We start from the raw sequence: 18,820 nt of genomic DNA, 5'->3' as shown, positions 1-18,820 counted from the left end.
TTCCAAATAATCCCAAATACGAAAAAATACTTCAATTATTAAATGTTGCGAGCCATGCAAAAATCATTGGACCATCCAACCCTTTTTACATAAAAGATGATGTTCCAAGTAGCATCTTTTTATAAAAGATACTTTTTGTTTAAAAGATGTTGGACCATTCCGTGTCTTTTATTTAAAAAATGTTGATGATTTAGTGAAAAAAGTTGCACCGAACTTTTCTTAAATATTTTTTAATAAATTAAAAGAAAAAATAACTGTGAAGTGAGTGTCTAATTACCATCAAACGGACAATATCATTTAAGAGTTAAAAAAAAAAAAAAAAAAAAAAAACTAGAGAGTAAAACATATAGCAGGGCATGGGCAGAATTGGAAACGGAGGATTCCTACTGTAAACCTAAACTGGTATTGGGTTTGGCACAGGACAGAAGGGTTTGGATATGGAGAAACGCGATTCGTCTTCTTCAGCACCCGCAGCCATGGCGAGCTACGATCTGACGCCGCGAATCGCACCCAACTTGGATCGCCACCTTGTGTTCCCACTTCTGGAGTTCCTTCAGGAGCGGCAGCTCTACCCGGACGAGCAGATCCTCAAGGCTAAGATCGAGCTCCTCAACAACACTAACATGGTCGACTACGCCATGGACATCCACAAGTCCCTCTACCACACCGAAGACGTCCCTCAAGGTCTCCTCTTCCTCCCTTAGGGTTTCCTTTTCCCATGATAGTGTACCATTTCTTTTTTTAATTTTTTTTACTTTTTGTTTATTATTATTTTTTTTGGCGGCGGTAGATATGGTGGACAGGCGAGCGGACGTGGTTGATCGGCTGAAGGCGCTGGAGGACTCGGCGAAACCTTTGGTTGCTTTTCTTCAGAACGCTAATGCGGTTCAGGAGCTCAGGGCTGACAAGCAATATAATCTTCAGATGCTCAATGACCGATACCAGGTTTGGTTTTATTTCGCGGGATTTTTCCCAACACGGATGCTGTGCATAGGCATTGGAACAAATAACTTGTTAATTAGTTGTCAAGACTGAGATTTAAGAGTAGGTCACAAAGTTTAACTGAAGTTAACAAAGATTTAAAATTGGATTGTGCATTTATATTTAGATTTGTTTATGATGATTTTATTTTCATGCCAATATTAGTCTCTGGTTTGCTAATTGAATATTATTCTGCGGCAGATGGCTCTTAGTTTTGTGAACTTGTTTGTTATTGGTGCATGTTTATTTTTAAAATTGTCCTGAATTAAGGAGGTGTTAGAAAGTGGAACTTAATAAGTATTTGGAGATGACAAAGTATAAAAAGTTAGTATTTTGAGTGAATTGAGTTTGCTAGTTAGGAAAGAGATTGAGGTGGGGTTTAATGAGAGGATGGAGTTAGGTGAGTGAGTTTAAAGAGTGAGTTAGGGGATGCATTATTGAAGGAGGTCAGGAGTTGGAGGCTAAAAGCTAAGTTTAAATGGATTGAGGAGTTGGAGTTGTGTCCTATCTCTAAGACACATATACCTTGGTCGGACAAGCCTTTTGGTGAGGAGTTTAGGGTTGTATGTTTAGTCTAGAGAGGGATAGCTCCGAGGCCGGATGGGTTAATATTGCATATTTTCAGGAGTATTAGATGTGGTGAGGAAGGACCTAATGAAACTTTTTTTTATTTGTTTTTAGTTTCATGGTAATGGAAAATTGGGGAAGAATGTTAATCATGCCTTTGTTGTCTTGGTGCCTAAGAAAAGTAGGTCAACTAAGGTATGGAGTTTCTGTCTATTACTTTAGTATCTAGCTTGCATAAGATCATAGCTAATGTGCTTGCTTGTAGGTCAAGTTCTGTCCTTAGTCATGCTCTTTCTTTTGCTCAAAGTGCTTTTATGGGATTGAGGCAGATTGTGGATGCTATCTTGATTGCAAATGAGACAGTGGACAATGTTTGCTTTAGAAAGAAGGGCATTGTTGTTTAAATTAGACTTTGAGTAGACTTATGATAAAGGTAGTTGGAAGTTCTTGGATAGGGTGCTTAGGAGGAAATGGTTTGGAGTTGGGTGGAGGAATTGGATTAGTTGTTTACCTAATGTTTATTTTTTAGTGATTAATAGTGGACAACCTAAATAATGATTTGGTTCATCATGGGGGGTTGAGCAAGGGGGATCCTTTGTCTCCTTTTTTTTTTTTTTAAATTCACGTGGGATCTCCAGCCACCGATGAGCCCTTTTTGGACCTCCTGGTGCGGAACCAAACCCACGGGTTAGCGACCTTCCCCCCTAATGTGCTTCCCAATGTTAATCCGGATGCAGTTACGGCTTATTCACACTTGGGTTGACTTTCGGGAAGCGGTCACTCTTCCATGGCCCCTCCTTTACGTCGTGCGGATGGGATCCCCTGAGGGGCTACAAAGTGCACCAAGACCTTGTCACCGCTGGGAATCGAACCTCAAATGCTCTTGTTATCCCTGCCTGCTTTACCACCGTGCCATGCCCGTGGGGACACACACATAAAAGATAAATATTCCTTTGTCTCCTTTCTTGTTTGCCCATGTGGTGGATGTGTTGAGTTACTTGAATAGAGTGATAAATTGGATGGTAGATAGGAGGGTTGTGAGGGGTTTTAAGGTGTGTAAGAAGGAGGCTTTTGGGTCACATTTGTTGTTTAATGATGATAAAATTATGACCATGTTGCATATTTCGTTAATATTCTCTCTATTTTTCATTTTTGAGACAATATCCAATACTAGGATTAATTTGGGTTAGTATGGTGTTGGGCCAGTTAACCTTAGACACGAGAAGGTTTTGGAGCTGTCCTTCCTAGTTGGTTGTGGTGTTTAGAGGAGCCTTTGACCTATTTAGGAGTCCCTTGGGAAAGTAATCCTTCTTCCTTGAATTTTGGAGCTGGTGGTGGTCATGGTAGTAAGTGGTTGGATGGTTGGAAAGTAGCTTTGTTCCTGTTAGGTGGTACTGTGGTAGAATTACTTGCTACCTGTTTTACCATTCCTACGTGATTTTTTTTTTTCTCTCTTTTTAGGATTTTGGGAGGGGTAGCTCAGAATCTTGTGAAGGTTATGATGTGAGAGAGAGGAGAGCCAAGAGATCATTTGGTTAAGTGAGAAGTGGTATGTAGGTCAAAGGGAGAAGGAGCATTCGGTCTTGGTAATTTGGTGTCTAAAAGCACTTTCCTTTTGGCAGTTTCTCTTGGGGCTAAATTCCTTTTGGCATGAAAAAAAGGAAGGTAAATATGACATTATGACAGACGAGACAATGGTAGGATGCTAATTTGTGGCGTAGGAAGTGAGAGTCTGTAGAGGTTAATTTTGCAGGCATAACCTTCTTTTTCTTCCTTTATTTATGTTTCAATTGGGTAGAGGTAATCATATTAGGTTTTGAGAAGATGTATGGGTGGGTGGTTGGGGGAATGCATTATCCTATTGGTTGCTTATTTGTATTGTCTTCCTTCTCATCATAATGATTATTTCATTTTTTCTTATTCTTGAAAGGGATTCCTTTTCTTAGGATTTTCATTCTAGAAGGGATTTAAATGATATATAGGCGGAGGAACTATCTTCTTTGCTCATTGTAGGGTTGCAAGATCTCCTGTCAGAGTGATGGTAGAGTTTGGTCTTCTGATTCATCTGTAAATCATTCTTTTCTCATGTTATTAAGGTTGATGTTGTTTTTCCTCTCTATTGGGGAATGTGGGAGGCTAAATTTCCATCTAAGAGGAAAGGGCTCATGTGGCCGGTGACCCTTAATATAGTTAACGCCAACAATGCAGAGTGCAGATTAGGAGGTCCTCTAAAGCTTTGTCTCCCAATATGTGTCTCATGTGAATAATGCTGAAGATGCATCTTGTTCCCACATTCTTCATATGCTTGGCACTTGTGAAGTTTTTGGTGAAGTTTGGGTTTGTCCAAAGTTTGTGGAGGAACTCTTGACTAGTTCTTTACTGGTTTTATGGGATTAGTAAGGAAGTAAAAACGTTGTGGAGGTGTGCTTTTTATGCTGTGTTATGAGGAAGTTGGCTGCAAAGGCATGCTAGAATTTTTGCCTGGAGAGATTATCAGTGGGCCATCTTTGGGATAGGGTGAGGCATGGGGCTTTTCTCTGGGCTTATAGCGCAGAAGGGAAGTTGTTTTGAAGATTGCAACTATGACTGAGTGGCTTGACTAGGATTGATGTTTTTCATTCTCTTTTTCAAGAATGAAGACTTCTTGTTCTCCTTTATTTTATCTGTTTCTACTTTTTAATTTCATAAAGTTTCTTTTCCTATCTTAAAAAAATTCTTAGTTTGAAATGTTGTTCTATGGTCCTCAGCTTTTCTGTGTAAGAGTATTAAGAAATCATCATCTGATGGCGAAAGATATCTGGTGCTAGCACTGGAGGCAGTAAATTTTCTTTTATTTGGCAACAAGAAGAGTGGGTCAGGCGAGGGGATAAAATAATTAGACATGCAGTCAGATGCACATTTCTATAAAAAATTATTGTCTGAAACAAAATTTTTAAGAGCATCATGGTAAAATAGCTTAACTTTTGGGGAGGGGAATTAATATTTATTATATTATGTTTATAAACCTAAAGGGTGTAAGTGCAATTTCCAAAAGCTGGGCGGCTATTGCAACTCCAGTCCCCTCTGCTTGTCGTGTCATTATTGAATATTGTGTTTATAATTTGTACTTTAAAACTATTTTGTTTGTGTAGTTACTCTTAGTTGCTGTTCCTATGAAAAATCTCTGCTTTTTTGGGTGGCTTCGGCATAGTTTTGATTAGTTTTTTTTTTTTGAGGATCAGATTGGTCCAGATCAGATAGAGGCATTATATCAGTATGCCAAATTTCAGTTTGAATGTGGAAACTACTCTGGTGCTGCTGACTATCTGTATCAGTACAGAGCCCTATGCACGAACAGTGATAGAAGTTTGAGTGCATTATGGGGAAAGCTTGCAGCCGAGATATTAATGCAGAACTGGGATACTGCTCTTGACGAACTTAATCGATTGAAAGAAATAATTGACTCAAAGGTCTGTTTCAGGTGTCATTTGTGAATTGGCATGTTATGGTCTCTGGCATTTTATCTCCTTTTGTACAAAAAGCTTATTTTTGGCTGGGTATGTTTGCTCATAGTTTGACACTGATATGTGTTGCAGAGCTTCTCCTCACCATTGAATCAGGTGCAGAGTAGAATATGGTTAATGCATTGGAGTCTTTTCATATTTTTCAACCATGACAATGGCAGAACCCAGATTATTGACTTATTTAATCAGGACAAGTATGCCATCTGAACTAATCATTGTCCTTTACGCCTTCTGCCATCTCTCTCTCTCTCTCTCTCTCTCCACGCACAAGTATGTATTCAGTTATGATGCATAGAAATTGGAGCTTAGGAGGATCAGATGCTATCTCTGCACCTCTGGCCTGCTCTTTGTGTGTGTTGTGTGTGTGTGTGTGTGTTTTTTTTTTTTTTACAGTGAAATTTATTTATGAACATCAGTTTATCATATTTAGTTGTTTTCTTAATGTCCTTTTGACAGGATGTGAATTTAATTTCTTCTAGGTATCTAAATGCCATTCAGACCAATGCTCCCCATCTTTTACGTTATCTAGCAACTGCATTCATTGTCAATAAAAGGAGACGACCTCAATTCAAAGATTTCATAAAGGTCATCCAGCAGGAGCAGTACTCTTACAAAGATCCGATCACAGAGTTCCTAGCATGTGTATATGTCAATTATGACTTTGATGGGGCACAAAAGAAGATGAGAGAGTGTGAAGAAGTAAGTTTCTTATACATCAGTGGGTAGTTTTGTTTTCTTCATACTGATGGCTGGATTGCAAAATCTTTCATCAGGTGTAGTTTTGCTGATGTATTCTTTTTGAAATGCAACTATATTTCTGCATTGTCATACCCTTTTTCCTCTCTGCTCACCTCGTGTTCTCTCTCTTCCCCTTAGAGTTTTGGATTACAAATTTATCATTTTATGCACTTATATTTCTTCTGTTGGTTGCCAATTTATTTAATCATATTGGTTACCAAAAAAAATGGGACCATGCCTTTGTTCCTCGTTAATTTTGAACAGTCGGAACTGGAAATTTTGGTTTCCAAATTTGCTATTGGAGGCATAAATATGTGCGGACTACAAGGAGTTTTCTTTAGGTTTGAGATAACTCATCAGTTATGCTATTCATTGTAGAAATTAGCAGAGGAAAAATATTAAGCAGGGAAAAAATGCCAGCTGTCTTTATATGCTATAAAAATACAATTTTTTATTTGTCAAATTTTATTTAATATAACTTTAAGGACTATACATATTACGTATATTTTGCTTATGGCATGGAAGAGGGACTCGTATGCTATATGGATCATACAAGATGGTAATGACATTAGAAATGGGTAGTGATGGTCGGATGAAGTATCAGTGCAATGATGTTGGTGATGATGGACACATGTTATGGTGGTGCAGGGGGGCTTGCCTTTGGTGGTAGTCTTGTTAATATAAAATGATTTAGTAATTGTGTAAACTTGGGTTTATTCAGACCCAGACGGACCAGGCTTAGCTGTTGTCAGAACTTATTTTCATATTATATTCATCCATTTTATTTATGGGTTTGTTTGGGGCACCCTTTGCCTCAACAATCTTGATTCTTGGAGAGTGATGCTTGGAAGTGAGAATACTAATATGCTATGATGCCATGTTTAGTTCCATTAAAGAATATCATAGTCCTAGAACACAGGGCTTATCCTTATTATTCTTAAGGAAAGGGGTATAGAGATCATGCCACGACATAGGAATGTGGAGTCGTGGACACTGAGCCTCAGAAATGAACATCGAGATTCTGGTGTAATTTGTCCTTTTTAAATTTTTTTTTTATAAAAATTTAATGGGATTAAGCTCCACTGGTTTCATATAGAAGCTTCTACTCTTGTCAGGCCCTATTAACTTTTTTTTTTTCCCAAGTGAAACAGTGTCGAACTTTATGGTTTTGACTGTTTACGTTGCTTTTTATTTATTTATTTATTTTGGTGTGGAGATCTATCAGCTCCAAAGTAGATTTATTTTTGGTTCCTTAATCTTTTCAGTCATCACATTCGTCCTTTGAGGCTAAGAGAGAGCATATAAAACTATTCGAAGACACAAAGACTCAACTAATGTCAGCAACAAACAAAAACAATGTACTATTGTATATAAGTTACAAATTGAAATTGTATGGTAAAGTTTCAAGGTAAGAGGAATACTGAATGCAAAGGTAGCCGATTCTCTGATTCCTGTGAAGGACCTTTAGGTTATGTTTTGGTAAATCCTATTTTCAGGAATATGTTAATTTTTAAATAAAAATTTGATTGTTCTTCTTCTTCTTCTTCTTCTTCTTCTTTTGTATACTTTAAAAATCTTTGTGTAGTTGTGTTAGTTGGGTTCTTAGTCCTTTTATACCTAGTTTTCACCTCATGAATGTAGACACAGTCATACTGATACAGAAACAGAGTTTGAATTATTTGAGCTTTACCTCAATCAAATGATGTGAATTTGGACAGCCTAATGCGTGGTTTTTTACACCGTTGCTATATATCCTACCAATTCATGCTATCTTTTTTATGGTTTAGTATTTTTCTGTAATTGTGTGCAAGTTAACACCTTTTGCGTTTCCTGTGGATGCCATAATGTAGGTAATATTGAATGATCCATTCCTTGGCAAACGAGTTGAAGAAGGAAACTTTTCTACTGTACCATTGAGGGATGAGTTCCTTGAAAATGCTCGCCTTTTTATCTTTGAGACTTACTGCAGAATACATCAGCGTATTGACATGGGGTATTTACCTGCTTTCTGAAATTGTATAACTAATATGTGGAAAAAGACTATCATCTCGTTTTAATGTTTTAGGTTGGATGAGGTAAAAATGGTGATTTATCATATGAATCCCCTTTGCAATGTATGACTGCTTCTGTATCCAATTTTTATTTTCTTGTTTTCCTTTGGAAACTCTTATTTTGCTCAATTGTACAAACTTAACTTTTTTTAATAGGGAAAAAGAAACAGTGTAGTAGATTACTGACTGTAGTTTATACTCAATGAGAATGGCTTTCAGTTAGAGCTTTCTAATGTTTTTTTTTTCCCCTTTTTGTATCCGAATGTAGCATGTGCTGGTGCTAATCTGTTCTTGAGATTAATGGAACATGTCTCTGTGATGTTGGAAAATGAAAACTCTATCTATGATATTGGAGAACTTATTGAACTGTGTTTTAGACCAGGCAATTATTTGTAGAATGCCACTAGAAACATGCTTTCTGTTTGTATAAAATTTTGATGTAGAACTAGAACATTTTATTTTCTATTAAGATGCATTTGAAAAAAATATCCCCACGATGGTGAAGTTCAATCTTTCTACGCTTGAGTAATTCTTTTTTCTTACTTGGGAATGGACATGTGTTTATAAACGTTACTATTTTAATTTTCTTTTGGATTTTGATGAAAACTAGTTCAGCATATCCAGTAATAGGAATCACCCACCAAGTAAACAAAGTTTCTTCTAACAGTCTTGGATAGTGTTCTTCCAGATCTGATGGTATCTAAATGGACTTTCTGTCACCACTGTGCTGTTAGGAGTTAAGTGATTTATTTATTTTTGGTTTTTTTTTTGGGGGAGGGGGGTGGTCTTCCAACTGTGGACTTTTAGAGGATGAGAGGGATAACCAAGACGCTCTGGATCTCCTAGAAGAATTGGGTTGGTCTTTGGTGAATTCTATTGGTGAGTGTTAGAATGAGGGTGGAGGAGCCTGGGGTGAGGAAAAAGTTAAGAAATTATGCAGGGAGGTGGTGAAGTTAGCTTTGTTGGCTAATTATAATGAGGAAGGCAGCTCCTTGGGGGTTCCAAAGAGTGTTAATAAAGATCGTTTCTTGGAATTTCAGTGAAGGGGGGTGGGGAGGAGGTTAGGTTTCAGATGGCAATATGAGACGCGGGTTGCTACTCTTAAGTAGTGTCACACAGGATGATTTTTTTGGTTTTGCTTGAATTTTAAAGGTTTTTCAGAAAATGTGGTTTTCATTTGTTTATGGTCTGTTCCTCCTTGTGGAACTCCTTTACTGATGAATTGTCATGTTTCTTTGGCTTGTGTAGTCTGCAGTGGGTGGTCGAGGGTGATTCCAATGCTATCTGCGATTCAAGAGTTAAACCTTTTTTTCCCCACCTTCCTTTTTTTTTTTTTTTGGGGGGGGGGGTGGTTTGATTCTAGAGTTTCTATTAGTACGGGGATGTTTGACTCATGGTTTTAAAACCCATACAGGATTGGTGGGTCTGAATGGGTACGGCTGGAACTGGCCACCAGGCTGGTCTGAGTGATAGCCAAGACTCAGAAATGGATTGATCTAATAATAAACCAGCTGACCTGGAATGAACCAGTTTGACCCAGAGTCAACTCTGGGTCAGCTCTAGCCCTTGCTTGTTTACGCCCCAAAAAGAAAAGGAGAATAACCACGCTGCAAATGCAGCTGCTATGATTCAAGAGGGACTTCAGCATGGGGGAAACAGAGCTTGCCACTATGCCCAGTAGGGGGTCTTGTCCCAGCATGAGAGCAAAAAATATATACCTGAAAATGTGATGTATACACACACAGTTTATTTTAGAAACTTAAATAAAATTTTTATTAAACCAAAAACTTTTAACACAAATGTGATATATATATGCACACAAAGAGGTAAATTTTGAAACTTGAATAATTTTTAATGAAGCAACCCTACACTCCCCAACAGAATATTATTTTATAATAATAATAATAATAATAAGAAAATAGGAAAAGTTATAATAATTTCATCTTTCTTCTCATTGATTAAAATAATAGTTATGTCATAAATTTTCAGTAATTGACTAACAAGTTGTTGTTGTTATTATTATTATTATTATTATTATTATTATTACAGTGTTGCCGGCTCAACCACTGGTCTAACTCCCTGGTCCAACAGTCTGGCCGACTGGGTGGCTTTATTAGTTTGGTCATCAGTCCGGGTTTTAGAATTATGATTCGACTTTTTTATATGCCACTGGGCTCAGGGATATTCCTCTTAGTATTGACCGTTTCTTTTTAAGTATCTTCGCATATTGATAAATTTCTCTTCACCAACGTGTGGGAAGACATTTTTCAGATGTGTTGCAGGAGTCTTGCAAGGTCTGTCTCAAGCTACTGTTTTGGTGGGGAGTGTTAGGTTCAAAGCTGGGAGGGGTTCAAAAGTATAACAATAATGAAATTTGTGAAGATGAAATTGAAACTATGGAATGAAGAGGTGTTTGGGAATGCCAAAGAGGCTAAAAATAACATCTTCGTTAAAATTGTTGGACTGGATAGGCTGGAGGAGTGTGGTTTGATAGATGAGGAGGCTAGGGCTAGGATGACGCGTCTTCAAAATGATTTGGAGATTATTAATCGAGTGCATTGGTGTCAGAAATCAAGGGTGAAGTGGGTCAGAGTAGAGGACCTTAATTCAGGATTCTTTCATAGAATGGCTAGTGGAAGGAGGAAGAATTTCATTGAGGAATTGGAATTAGAATTGGAATTGGAGTTTGGGAACATGGTTAGGGGACATACTCAGATTGGAGAGGAGATTATGAAATCTTTCAAGCATTTATTTTTTAAAGATTGCCTGCGTACGTTGTTGATGTTGGAGGGCTTCGATTGGAGTCCCATTGAGATGATCTCAATTCAGTGGCTCAAGAGGCCATTTGTAGAGAAAGAATATAGGAAAACAATGTTGGAGATGTATAGGGAGAAAGCTCCCACCCTGACAGATTCATGATGGCCTTTTATCAGGAGAATTGGGAAATCTTGCACAAGGGCATTATGGGGTTTTTTGAGAAATTCCATAGAAATAGTGTGGTGAGTAATAGTTTGAACTCTACCTCTTTTACCTTTGCCCCAAAGAAAGAGGGTGAGGGGTTCCAAGCATGGTCACTAGCCTTTATAAGATTCTATTTGAACCCTTGCCCCAAAGGAATTTGTTTTTTTTTTTTTTTTTTTTTTTAATATTTTTTAAAATTTTAACCAGTTTTAATTATGTTTTCATTGTCTGAGAAAGCCCATGCATTAAAATTGAATTTTTTTACTAAGCACCATAAACTTAAAATTGTTATTTTTTTATTGTTGATTCATTCCCTTAAAACCCATAAAGTTCTATTTATTATTATTTTTTCTTGATTCCTTCCCATATATTTTTTTAAAGGATTCACATGGTGTGGGTATATATATATATATATATATATATATATATATATATATATATATTGCTGTTAAAAGGTGTTACACAATTGCACCGCCAACATAAATTTTAATTTTTTCAATTTTTTCTCGAATTCATATCTTATGTTTTTTAGTGTATCTTGAACTTTAGAAGAACTATAGAAGTGCTTTAGTTTTGACTCTTAAGCTTTTAGTGTATTAATTCATATTTGTTGAAATTTTGATGTATTTTACTATTTTGTTTGTCCTATGCATATGCATATCATTTGGAATCAATATTTTTAAATTTTGTATCGAATCTTACAGTTTGATTCGATTTTTGATTCACCATTCGAATCTCAATTTTACAGCTATGGCATGGAGAAGGTGAAGGTCTCTCATCTCCAATTTACAGATGATCTAATGCTATTTCTTGAGGACAATGTTTTGATAATTGATATCCCAAAAACTATGCTAAAAATTCTCAGAAAGATTTTGGGATTAGAAATCAACTTGTCTGACAGTGGAGCATCAGGTATTAATGTGGGTCATAGGGATTTAGAGGGGGTTAAGGCCCTGGCAGGCTGTGCTGCTCTGAGAGGATGTTCTCCTACCTCGGTCTATTGCTTGGAGGCGACCCCAACTCTCTAATTTTCTGGGATCTTGTGATTGAGGGGGGTTGTGGTAGGAGGTTGGAGGGGTGGAAAATGTGTACTTATCTTGAGGAGGTCATACCTCCCTTATTAGTGTTGCTCTTCCGAATGTCCCTATTTACTTTATCTTCCTTTTAGAGTGCCCATGTGTGTTGCTAGGATTCTTGAGAGGATGATTTGGCTTGTTTTTGGGACTCTTGAAAGTGCCCAAGAGTGATAATCATTTTAGCTGGGAGGTGGTAGTAAATTGAAATTGGGAGGAGGGCTGGGGCTTGGCGACGTGGTTTCCAAGAGCAGCTTTTTGATTGAAAAATGGTTGTGGAGGTTCTCCATTTGGAGGTTAACCTTTTATGGCACAAGGTGATTAAAAGTAAGCACACGGTTCATCAGAATAGGCGGGATTCTGGAGGAAGTGGCAATGTTTATCATGCAAGCCCATGGAAGTTCGTGATCCAAGTTGCTTCTCTTTTCTTCCCCTTCACTCAATTCAAAGTTGGGAATGGCTACGAGGTTTGGTTTTGGGTGGGTGAGGGTTCTTTAGAGCTGATAGTGCCTCACTTGTTTTGACTTTCTATCCTTCACAGTGCACCTATCAATGCTTTTTTCCCTCCTTTTTTTTTACCCCCCCGGGGTTGGGGTGGTTCACCTTTCTTTCTTGGGAGTTTTACGAAATCTTAAAGAAAGACGTGGATGAGATTTCTACTTTACTCTTTGAATCAATTTGTTCCAACTGGTAGGGTATACGAGAGGGTTTGGGAGTGTGATTAATCAGGCGTCTTTTCCATAAATCTTTATTCCCTCATCTCCTTATATCTCCTTCCCTAGTTTTTTCCCTTGGAGCCACATCATTTGGAAGGCTATGGTTCCTTTCGAGCTTTGGAAACTTTCATATAGGCACTAACTTTGAAAAAGACAGGCAAATGATTTGTTACAGATCAGAAGGCCCTTCAAGGCTCTCAAACCTGACACTCGTGTGATGTATTGCTAGTCCAATGAAATGAATTCTCGCCTCAGACTCCATTGCAAGGTGGGATCCTAGTGAAGTTTGGGTGTATCCTAGGGATGTGGGCAATTTCTTGTTGGTGAGATATTGTGGGGTTGGGTAATGGTAGGAAGGGAGGAGTTTTATGGCTCATTGCAATTTTTCTTATTTTGTGGACTGCATGGATTGAGCAGAAGGTGAGGTTTTCAAGGATCACACTATCTCCCCTTGTTTGTTGTGGGATAGAGCAGTGCATTTGGCCTCTCTCTGGGCCCATTGCAATTTTCTTATTTTTTGGACCTCGTGGATTGGGTAGAAGGCGAGGTTTTCAAGGATCGCACTTTTCTCCCCTTGTTTGTTGTGGGATAGAGCAGTGTACTTGGCCTCTCTCTTGGCCCATAGGTTTTTTGGGGTGTGCAGCTGCCTGATCTGGTCAGGGACTGGAAGGCAGTCTTATTGCAATTCTTTGATTGTTCTTGTTAGAAGACCACTTTACCTAAAAGCTTAAGTTTGGTTGTGGGCCAACAATGCATATCAAGCCTTAACACTCCCCTGCATGTGCAGCCCGACAGTATGTGAGAGATAAACACATGATAGGTAACATCCATTACAGGGAATACAATAATTTTTTAAACACCACATAATAATTGCAGGCGACAAGACTAGAACCCAGGAACCTCCTGGTAAACAGCTCTGTTACATGTTGGAATGACACTTTACCTAAAAGATTAAGTTGTTAGGTTGTGGGCCAACAATGCATATCAACCCTTAACAGTTCCCTTTTGTTTTCTTTGATCTTTGGAGTCTATCTTGTTATCCTATTATTAGATGTTATGAAACTTTTTTTTTTTTATATTTCATTTTTTATAGATTATGTAATATTGTTAAGCTCTTTCTAACTATAGATATAAAATCACTGGAATTTCTTCCAACATCATGGTTGAACGAAATTTAAATGTGTTTTTTCCCAAGAACCATTTCAATCTTAAGAAAAACCTCTTGCCTGTGCTGGACTGCTGAAAGGTAAACGATGACAGTTAAAAGATCCATAATTGCCCCAAATTTGAAGGAAGCAAATATTACTTAATCTGTATTTTTATTTATTTTTTGTCTTGTAACAGTAAATAGTGCTAGTCACAGCATGTAGTCGTCAACATCTTTCTGTCAGTCGGCCATAATGATTTTTAAGCTGTTTTATTTTATTTTATTTTATTTGATTATGAAATACAATGCTTTATTGTCTAAAATCTGATGTTCAAACTGTTTTCGTTGTTTATTGCAGGGTACTTGCTGAGAAATTGAATTTGAATTATGAAGAGGCTGAGAGATGGATTGTGAACCTTATCCGTAGCTCAAAGCTGGACGCTAAGATTGACTCTAAGTTGGGAACTGTCGTCATGGAACCCAATCATCCCAGCGTGTAAGCCAACAGAAGCATGTTAATCAACAATTTGGCTTGCTATCATTTCCACCCCCCCTCCCTGAGCCTTAATTTTTCCTTTGTTTTTTAATCAATTGATTTATTTTGTCCTGTTAGGTACGAGCAGCTCATAGACCACACCAAAGCAATGTCTGGGCGTACTTATAAATTAGTTAGTCAGCTTCTAGAACATGCACAAGCACAGACTACTCGATAAGTGATGAAGATGAATAATTTGTGAGGGAGTTGTATGTCAGTTTCAAGGCCATCTGGATTTTTCTTCCTTTTGGTTCAAGTATTAGCAGTAGAGCATTTTAATGAACAATTCTTTTCTGAAATTTGTCTCAGAAAGCTGAAAAAAAACTATAATCTAATGTAGAAAATTTTGGTTGACTGTTTTTTATTCAGTTGTTAAGGTTTCTTGAAATTGAAATTTATGCTTATTTTGGAGGTGATGCCCCAAGAGAACTCTATGCTGTAATTTCCAAAAATTTGCCAGAGATTTATTTATCCATACTTTTCTTGGCTTGGATGTACATTCCACTGTGCTGCACTCTCAGGTCATATTTGCACACGGAGGATGCAGTTATTATATAGATGGCTGAATTCAATGTGTGGTTATGTAGTATCACATGGTTTGAATTTGATTTTGTCCATTTGATTGGAATAGAAGTGGGGTGTTGAGCTTGTGGAGAACACACTTTTTGGAGCCAAAATCTGAATTATCTCATCTCAGGTGTGGAATGTGCAGGCCTATGTCGCAATGAGAAGCTACCTCTCAATTTTCATTGCCTCTAGTCTCAACTAGAATAAGATACCAATCTAGCTTAATCCTACTGAACCGTCGTCCAATGGAATCTCGCATGAATGTGATGATATCTCTCTCTTAACCGGTTGGTACTCATGGAAGTGTAGCAAACTCAGTTTGGTGCACATGGTTCTTGGCTATTTCTCCATAGCAACTGCAGTTTCCTATTTGAATTGTTGTTCTTGGTTTGGTTTATCTTTTACTCTGCAACTCTTGCTTTCTAACTTGGCATAGCGAGAAAATTTGCCTTATGTATACAATATAACTCTGTCTGTGATGTACTTAATATCTTAATTATTTTTCACACACAATCGGTCTCAAGCCCAGGTAAAGGAAGAGGGTTGCGTTAGGTAGTTGATAGTCAGTATAAAATTTGTCAGATCACTATGATATGAATTCTTATCGAATATTTGTTGAGACGTTTCTTACGAGCGATGTATTGCACTTATACCACTCAGGTGTAGCGAAAAGTGGGCGAGGGTGGGTTAGGTTGTCGCCCAGAAGCGATGCGCCGTGTTGGCTCCCTTGTACGGTGTCAAATATGCGAGGGTTCCTACATCATTCTGGACGTGGATAGGTAAAGATGTTAGTTTCAGAAACTAGAATTAGATTAACAACTTGGAATATAGGGACATTTATGGGCAAAAGTATGGAAATTGTGGATACAATGATTAGAAGAATAACCAATATAATTAGCCTTAAAGAAACTAAGTGAGTGGCGGAGAAAGTTAAAGAAATTTAAATAAGGATTTAAGCTTGGTACATTAGAAAAGAAAAACATAAGAATGAAGTAGGAATTATTATAAACAAAAATTTAAAAGATAGCGTTTTGATGTAAATAGAATAGGGGATAAAATTATAAAAATCAAGATGGTATTAGGACGAGATAATAAATATCATTAGTGCTTATACTCCTCAAGTCGGCTTAGCAGAATATCTTAAGAGACAATTTTGAGAAGATGTGGATAGTATTATACAAGACATACCAGGGTGAGAAATTTATTGGAGGAGATCTGAATGGACACGTTGGAAGGGATAATAAAAATTATGGGAGGATACATAAAAGATATGGATATGGAGATAAAAATGAACTTGGGGTTTGCTATGTCATATGATTTTAGTATAATAAATACTTGTTTTAAGAAGAGAGAATAACATTTAATAACCATTAAAAGTGGACAAAATAGAAGTCAAATAGATTTTTTTTAAGGAGGATAGATTGTTTATCATGTAAGGATTGTAAAGTTATTCCAGGTGAAAGCCTAACCACACAACATATAGTCTTAGTGCTAGATATATGTATTAAAAAATGGAAGAAAAAAGATAAAATAAGCCAGTGTAATAGAATTAGGTGGAATATAATAAAATTTAAAGATAAAATGATAAAAAATGGAGATTGAATTATAGAGGATGAGATAGATACAAATATTCTTCTGAGTAGATTAATTAGCTTTATTAAAAAGATAGCAAAAATTTTTTTAGGTAAATCAACGGGAAGATTCTCGAATAGTAAAGAAAGTTGGTAGTGTGATAAAGATGTACAAAAAGCCTTAAAGACAAATAGAATTTGGTATAAAACATGACAAAATTGTAAAAATTGAGATAACTTTGAAAAGTATAAGGAGACAAAAAAAATGTAAAAAAGGCTATTAATGAAGCTAAATATAGATCATTTAATAGTTTGTATGATAGATTAGAGACAAAAGAAAGAGAAAGAGATATATTTAAACTTGCTAAAGTTAGAGAAAGAAAGAATAAGAACTTAGGAAATGTAAAATGTATAAAAAGTGAGGATAATATTATTCTGGTTAAGGACAAAGACATTAGAGAAAGATGATGAAGTTACTTAGTAAGTTGTTTAATGAAAACCAAATAGAAGGTTTAAACTTAGAATTATGATCAAATGAGGAAAAGACTAAAAATATGAGATTTATTCACAAAAATAGAGTTAATGAAGTTAAGTTTGCACTAAAAAGGATGAAAAATGGGAAAGTTATGAGACTAGATTGTTGACTTTGGTATATTCCCCAGAAGAGGATGAATTGGAAATTTAAAACCTTTTGCCTTGGTTAAACCAGATAGTAGTAGTATTTCACAACCTAGGGTCTTTCTATGCAATCCCAATTTGTTGACTTTTTGAGTCTGATCCCTGGTTTTGATAATGACAAATCACAAGTTTCTTATGTGTGTATCCAATCTTTGAGCAGACTTAATATGTTAGTGCACATATAAGGGAAAGGATAGTGGAAGCCAGAAGACCTTAAAACTCACATCTACTGGCGTTTTCCACGGAAGACAGAAGAGGAAAGAAGAAGATATTTATTCTGATTGTAGATGCATTTTAGTTTTTATATTTGGTCTGTGATATAATGCATGAAATGCATGATGTGGATGATAAGCTCAGACAACCGTAGATTGACCCTAGGGACTAGCACTTTTCACATAAACTATTTTCTTAAATTAACTAATTGGTTAGGGTCAAAGATTAGGGCTAAAACGAAATTTACAAAAGCTTTGAATTATCTCATCTCAGGTGTGAAATGTGCAGGCCTATGCCGCAATGAGAAGCTACCTCTCAATTTTCATTGCCTCTAGTGTCAACTAGAATAAGATACCAATGTTGTGACGCCCCGAACCTGCCAAGTGGGGCCCAGGTGTCACGTGTTCTAATCACCTATACCTGATACCATTATTAATATGCACGCAGCAGAATATAAATAAGTAACCTCAAATAAATAACAGAGTTCTATATAACAACCCAAACCGAACACTATAACATCCTAATATCCGTATCCATCACCATCATTTGGAACATAACCCAGTACAAATACATTTGTATATATATATATATACCAGTATCTCATAATACCCCAAAAAGAAACCACCAAATACAATCCCTGCCTAGGCCTTCAAACCTGATCTCCAGAAGAACCTGAAAAGTTGTTAATCCACTAGGGTGAGACACTTCTTAGTAAGGGTGGAATAAATTATAACAGTGTGTGACAAATGAGTTTTAATATTTACATATCAAAATAGATTGCTTCTTATATAGTATCAATAACAACTGAAAAAATATACCATTAATAACATCCCCAACATCTAATATCATACACACATCCAATATGCACAAGTACATAATTATTATGCAGGCAAAAGTCCCTAAGGATAGGGAAGATTACTCGCCCATACAAGTAGTTTCCCTCTGCTCTGGTACCAAAAACTACCTACCAGAGCACTCACCTTACTCATTAAGCTCTCAGGTGAAGAATTACTTCGCTGCCAGTATACACATCTCTATTATTTTAAATGCGAAGGTTTCCAAGGATCGGGATGTCTACCCGCCCATACAAGTAGCATCCCTTTACACTGATACCAAAAAACTACCTAGCAGAGCATTCGCCTTTTTCAGCAAGCCCTAGTGGTATGTTTACCTCGCCATATGCACACACATGCATTCACAATATGCTATATCATTATTATTATGCTATAATTAAATTCACATGCGCACAATACATCCACACAGGAATCATGCATCTCATACTTCGTCTTCCAATGTCCTTCATACGTGGCCCACACAGAGCAACTGCGTACATATTAGTATGTGACCCACACAGGAACCTACGTACTTCTTATCTACACGTGGCCCACACAGGCACCACTACCCACACAGGGTACATAACATGACTCACACAAGTGCTACCATCCATATAGGATACATAACATGGCCCACACAGGCTCCATTATCCACACAGGATATAACATGGCCCACACACACACCA

The 18,820-nt window shown here is 37.0% G+C and overlaps 1 protein-coding gene across 1 annotated transcript; it reads left to right on the top strand.

Moving 5' to 3' along the window:
- Nucleotides 1-360: 360 nt before the first annotated feature.
- Nucleotides 361-14,765, top strand: LOC131167898 (eukaryotic translation initiation factor 3 subunit E). The gene is made up of 8 exons (XM_058126961.1): nt 361-684; nt 791-945; nt 4,770-4,997; nt 5,124-5,245; nt 5,531-5,750; nt 7,640-7,782; nt 14,096-14,233; nt 14,351-14,765. The coding sequence occupies exons 1-8, from the start codon at nt 438-440 to the stop codon at nt 14,448-14,450; spliced, it is 1,353 nt and encodes a 450-aa protein (XP_057982944.1). The 5' UTR covers nt 361-437; the 3' UTR covers nt 14,451-14,765.
- Nucleotides 14,766-18,820: the final 4,055 nt, after the last annotated feature.

Source organism: Malania oleifera, chromosome 11 (genome assembly GCF_029873635.1).
Source record: "Malania oleifera isolate guangnan ecotype guangnan chromosome 11, ASM2987363v1, whole genome shotgun sequence".
Lineage (NCBI taxonomy): Eukaryota > Viridiplantae > Streptophyta > Magnoliopsida > Santalales > Ximeniaceae > Malania > Malania oleifera.
This window is presented reverse-complemented; position numbering and strand designations above follow the sequence as displayed.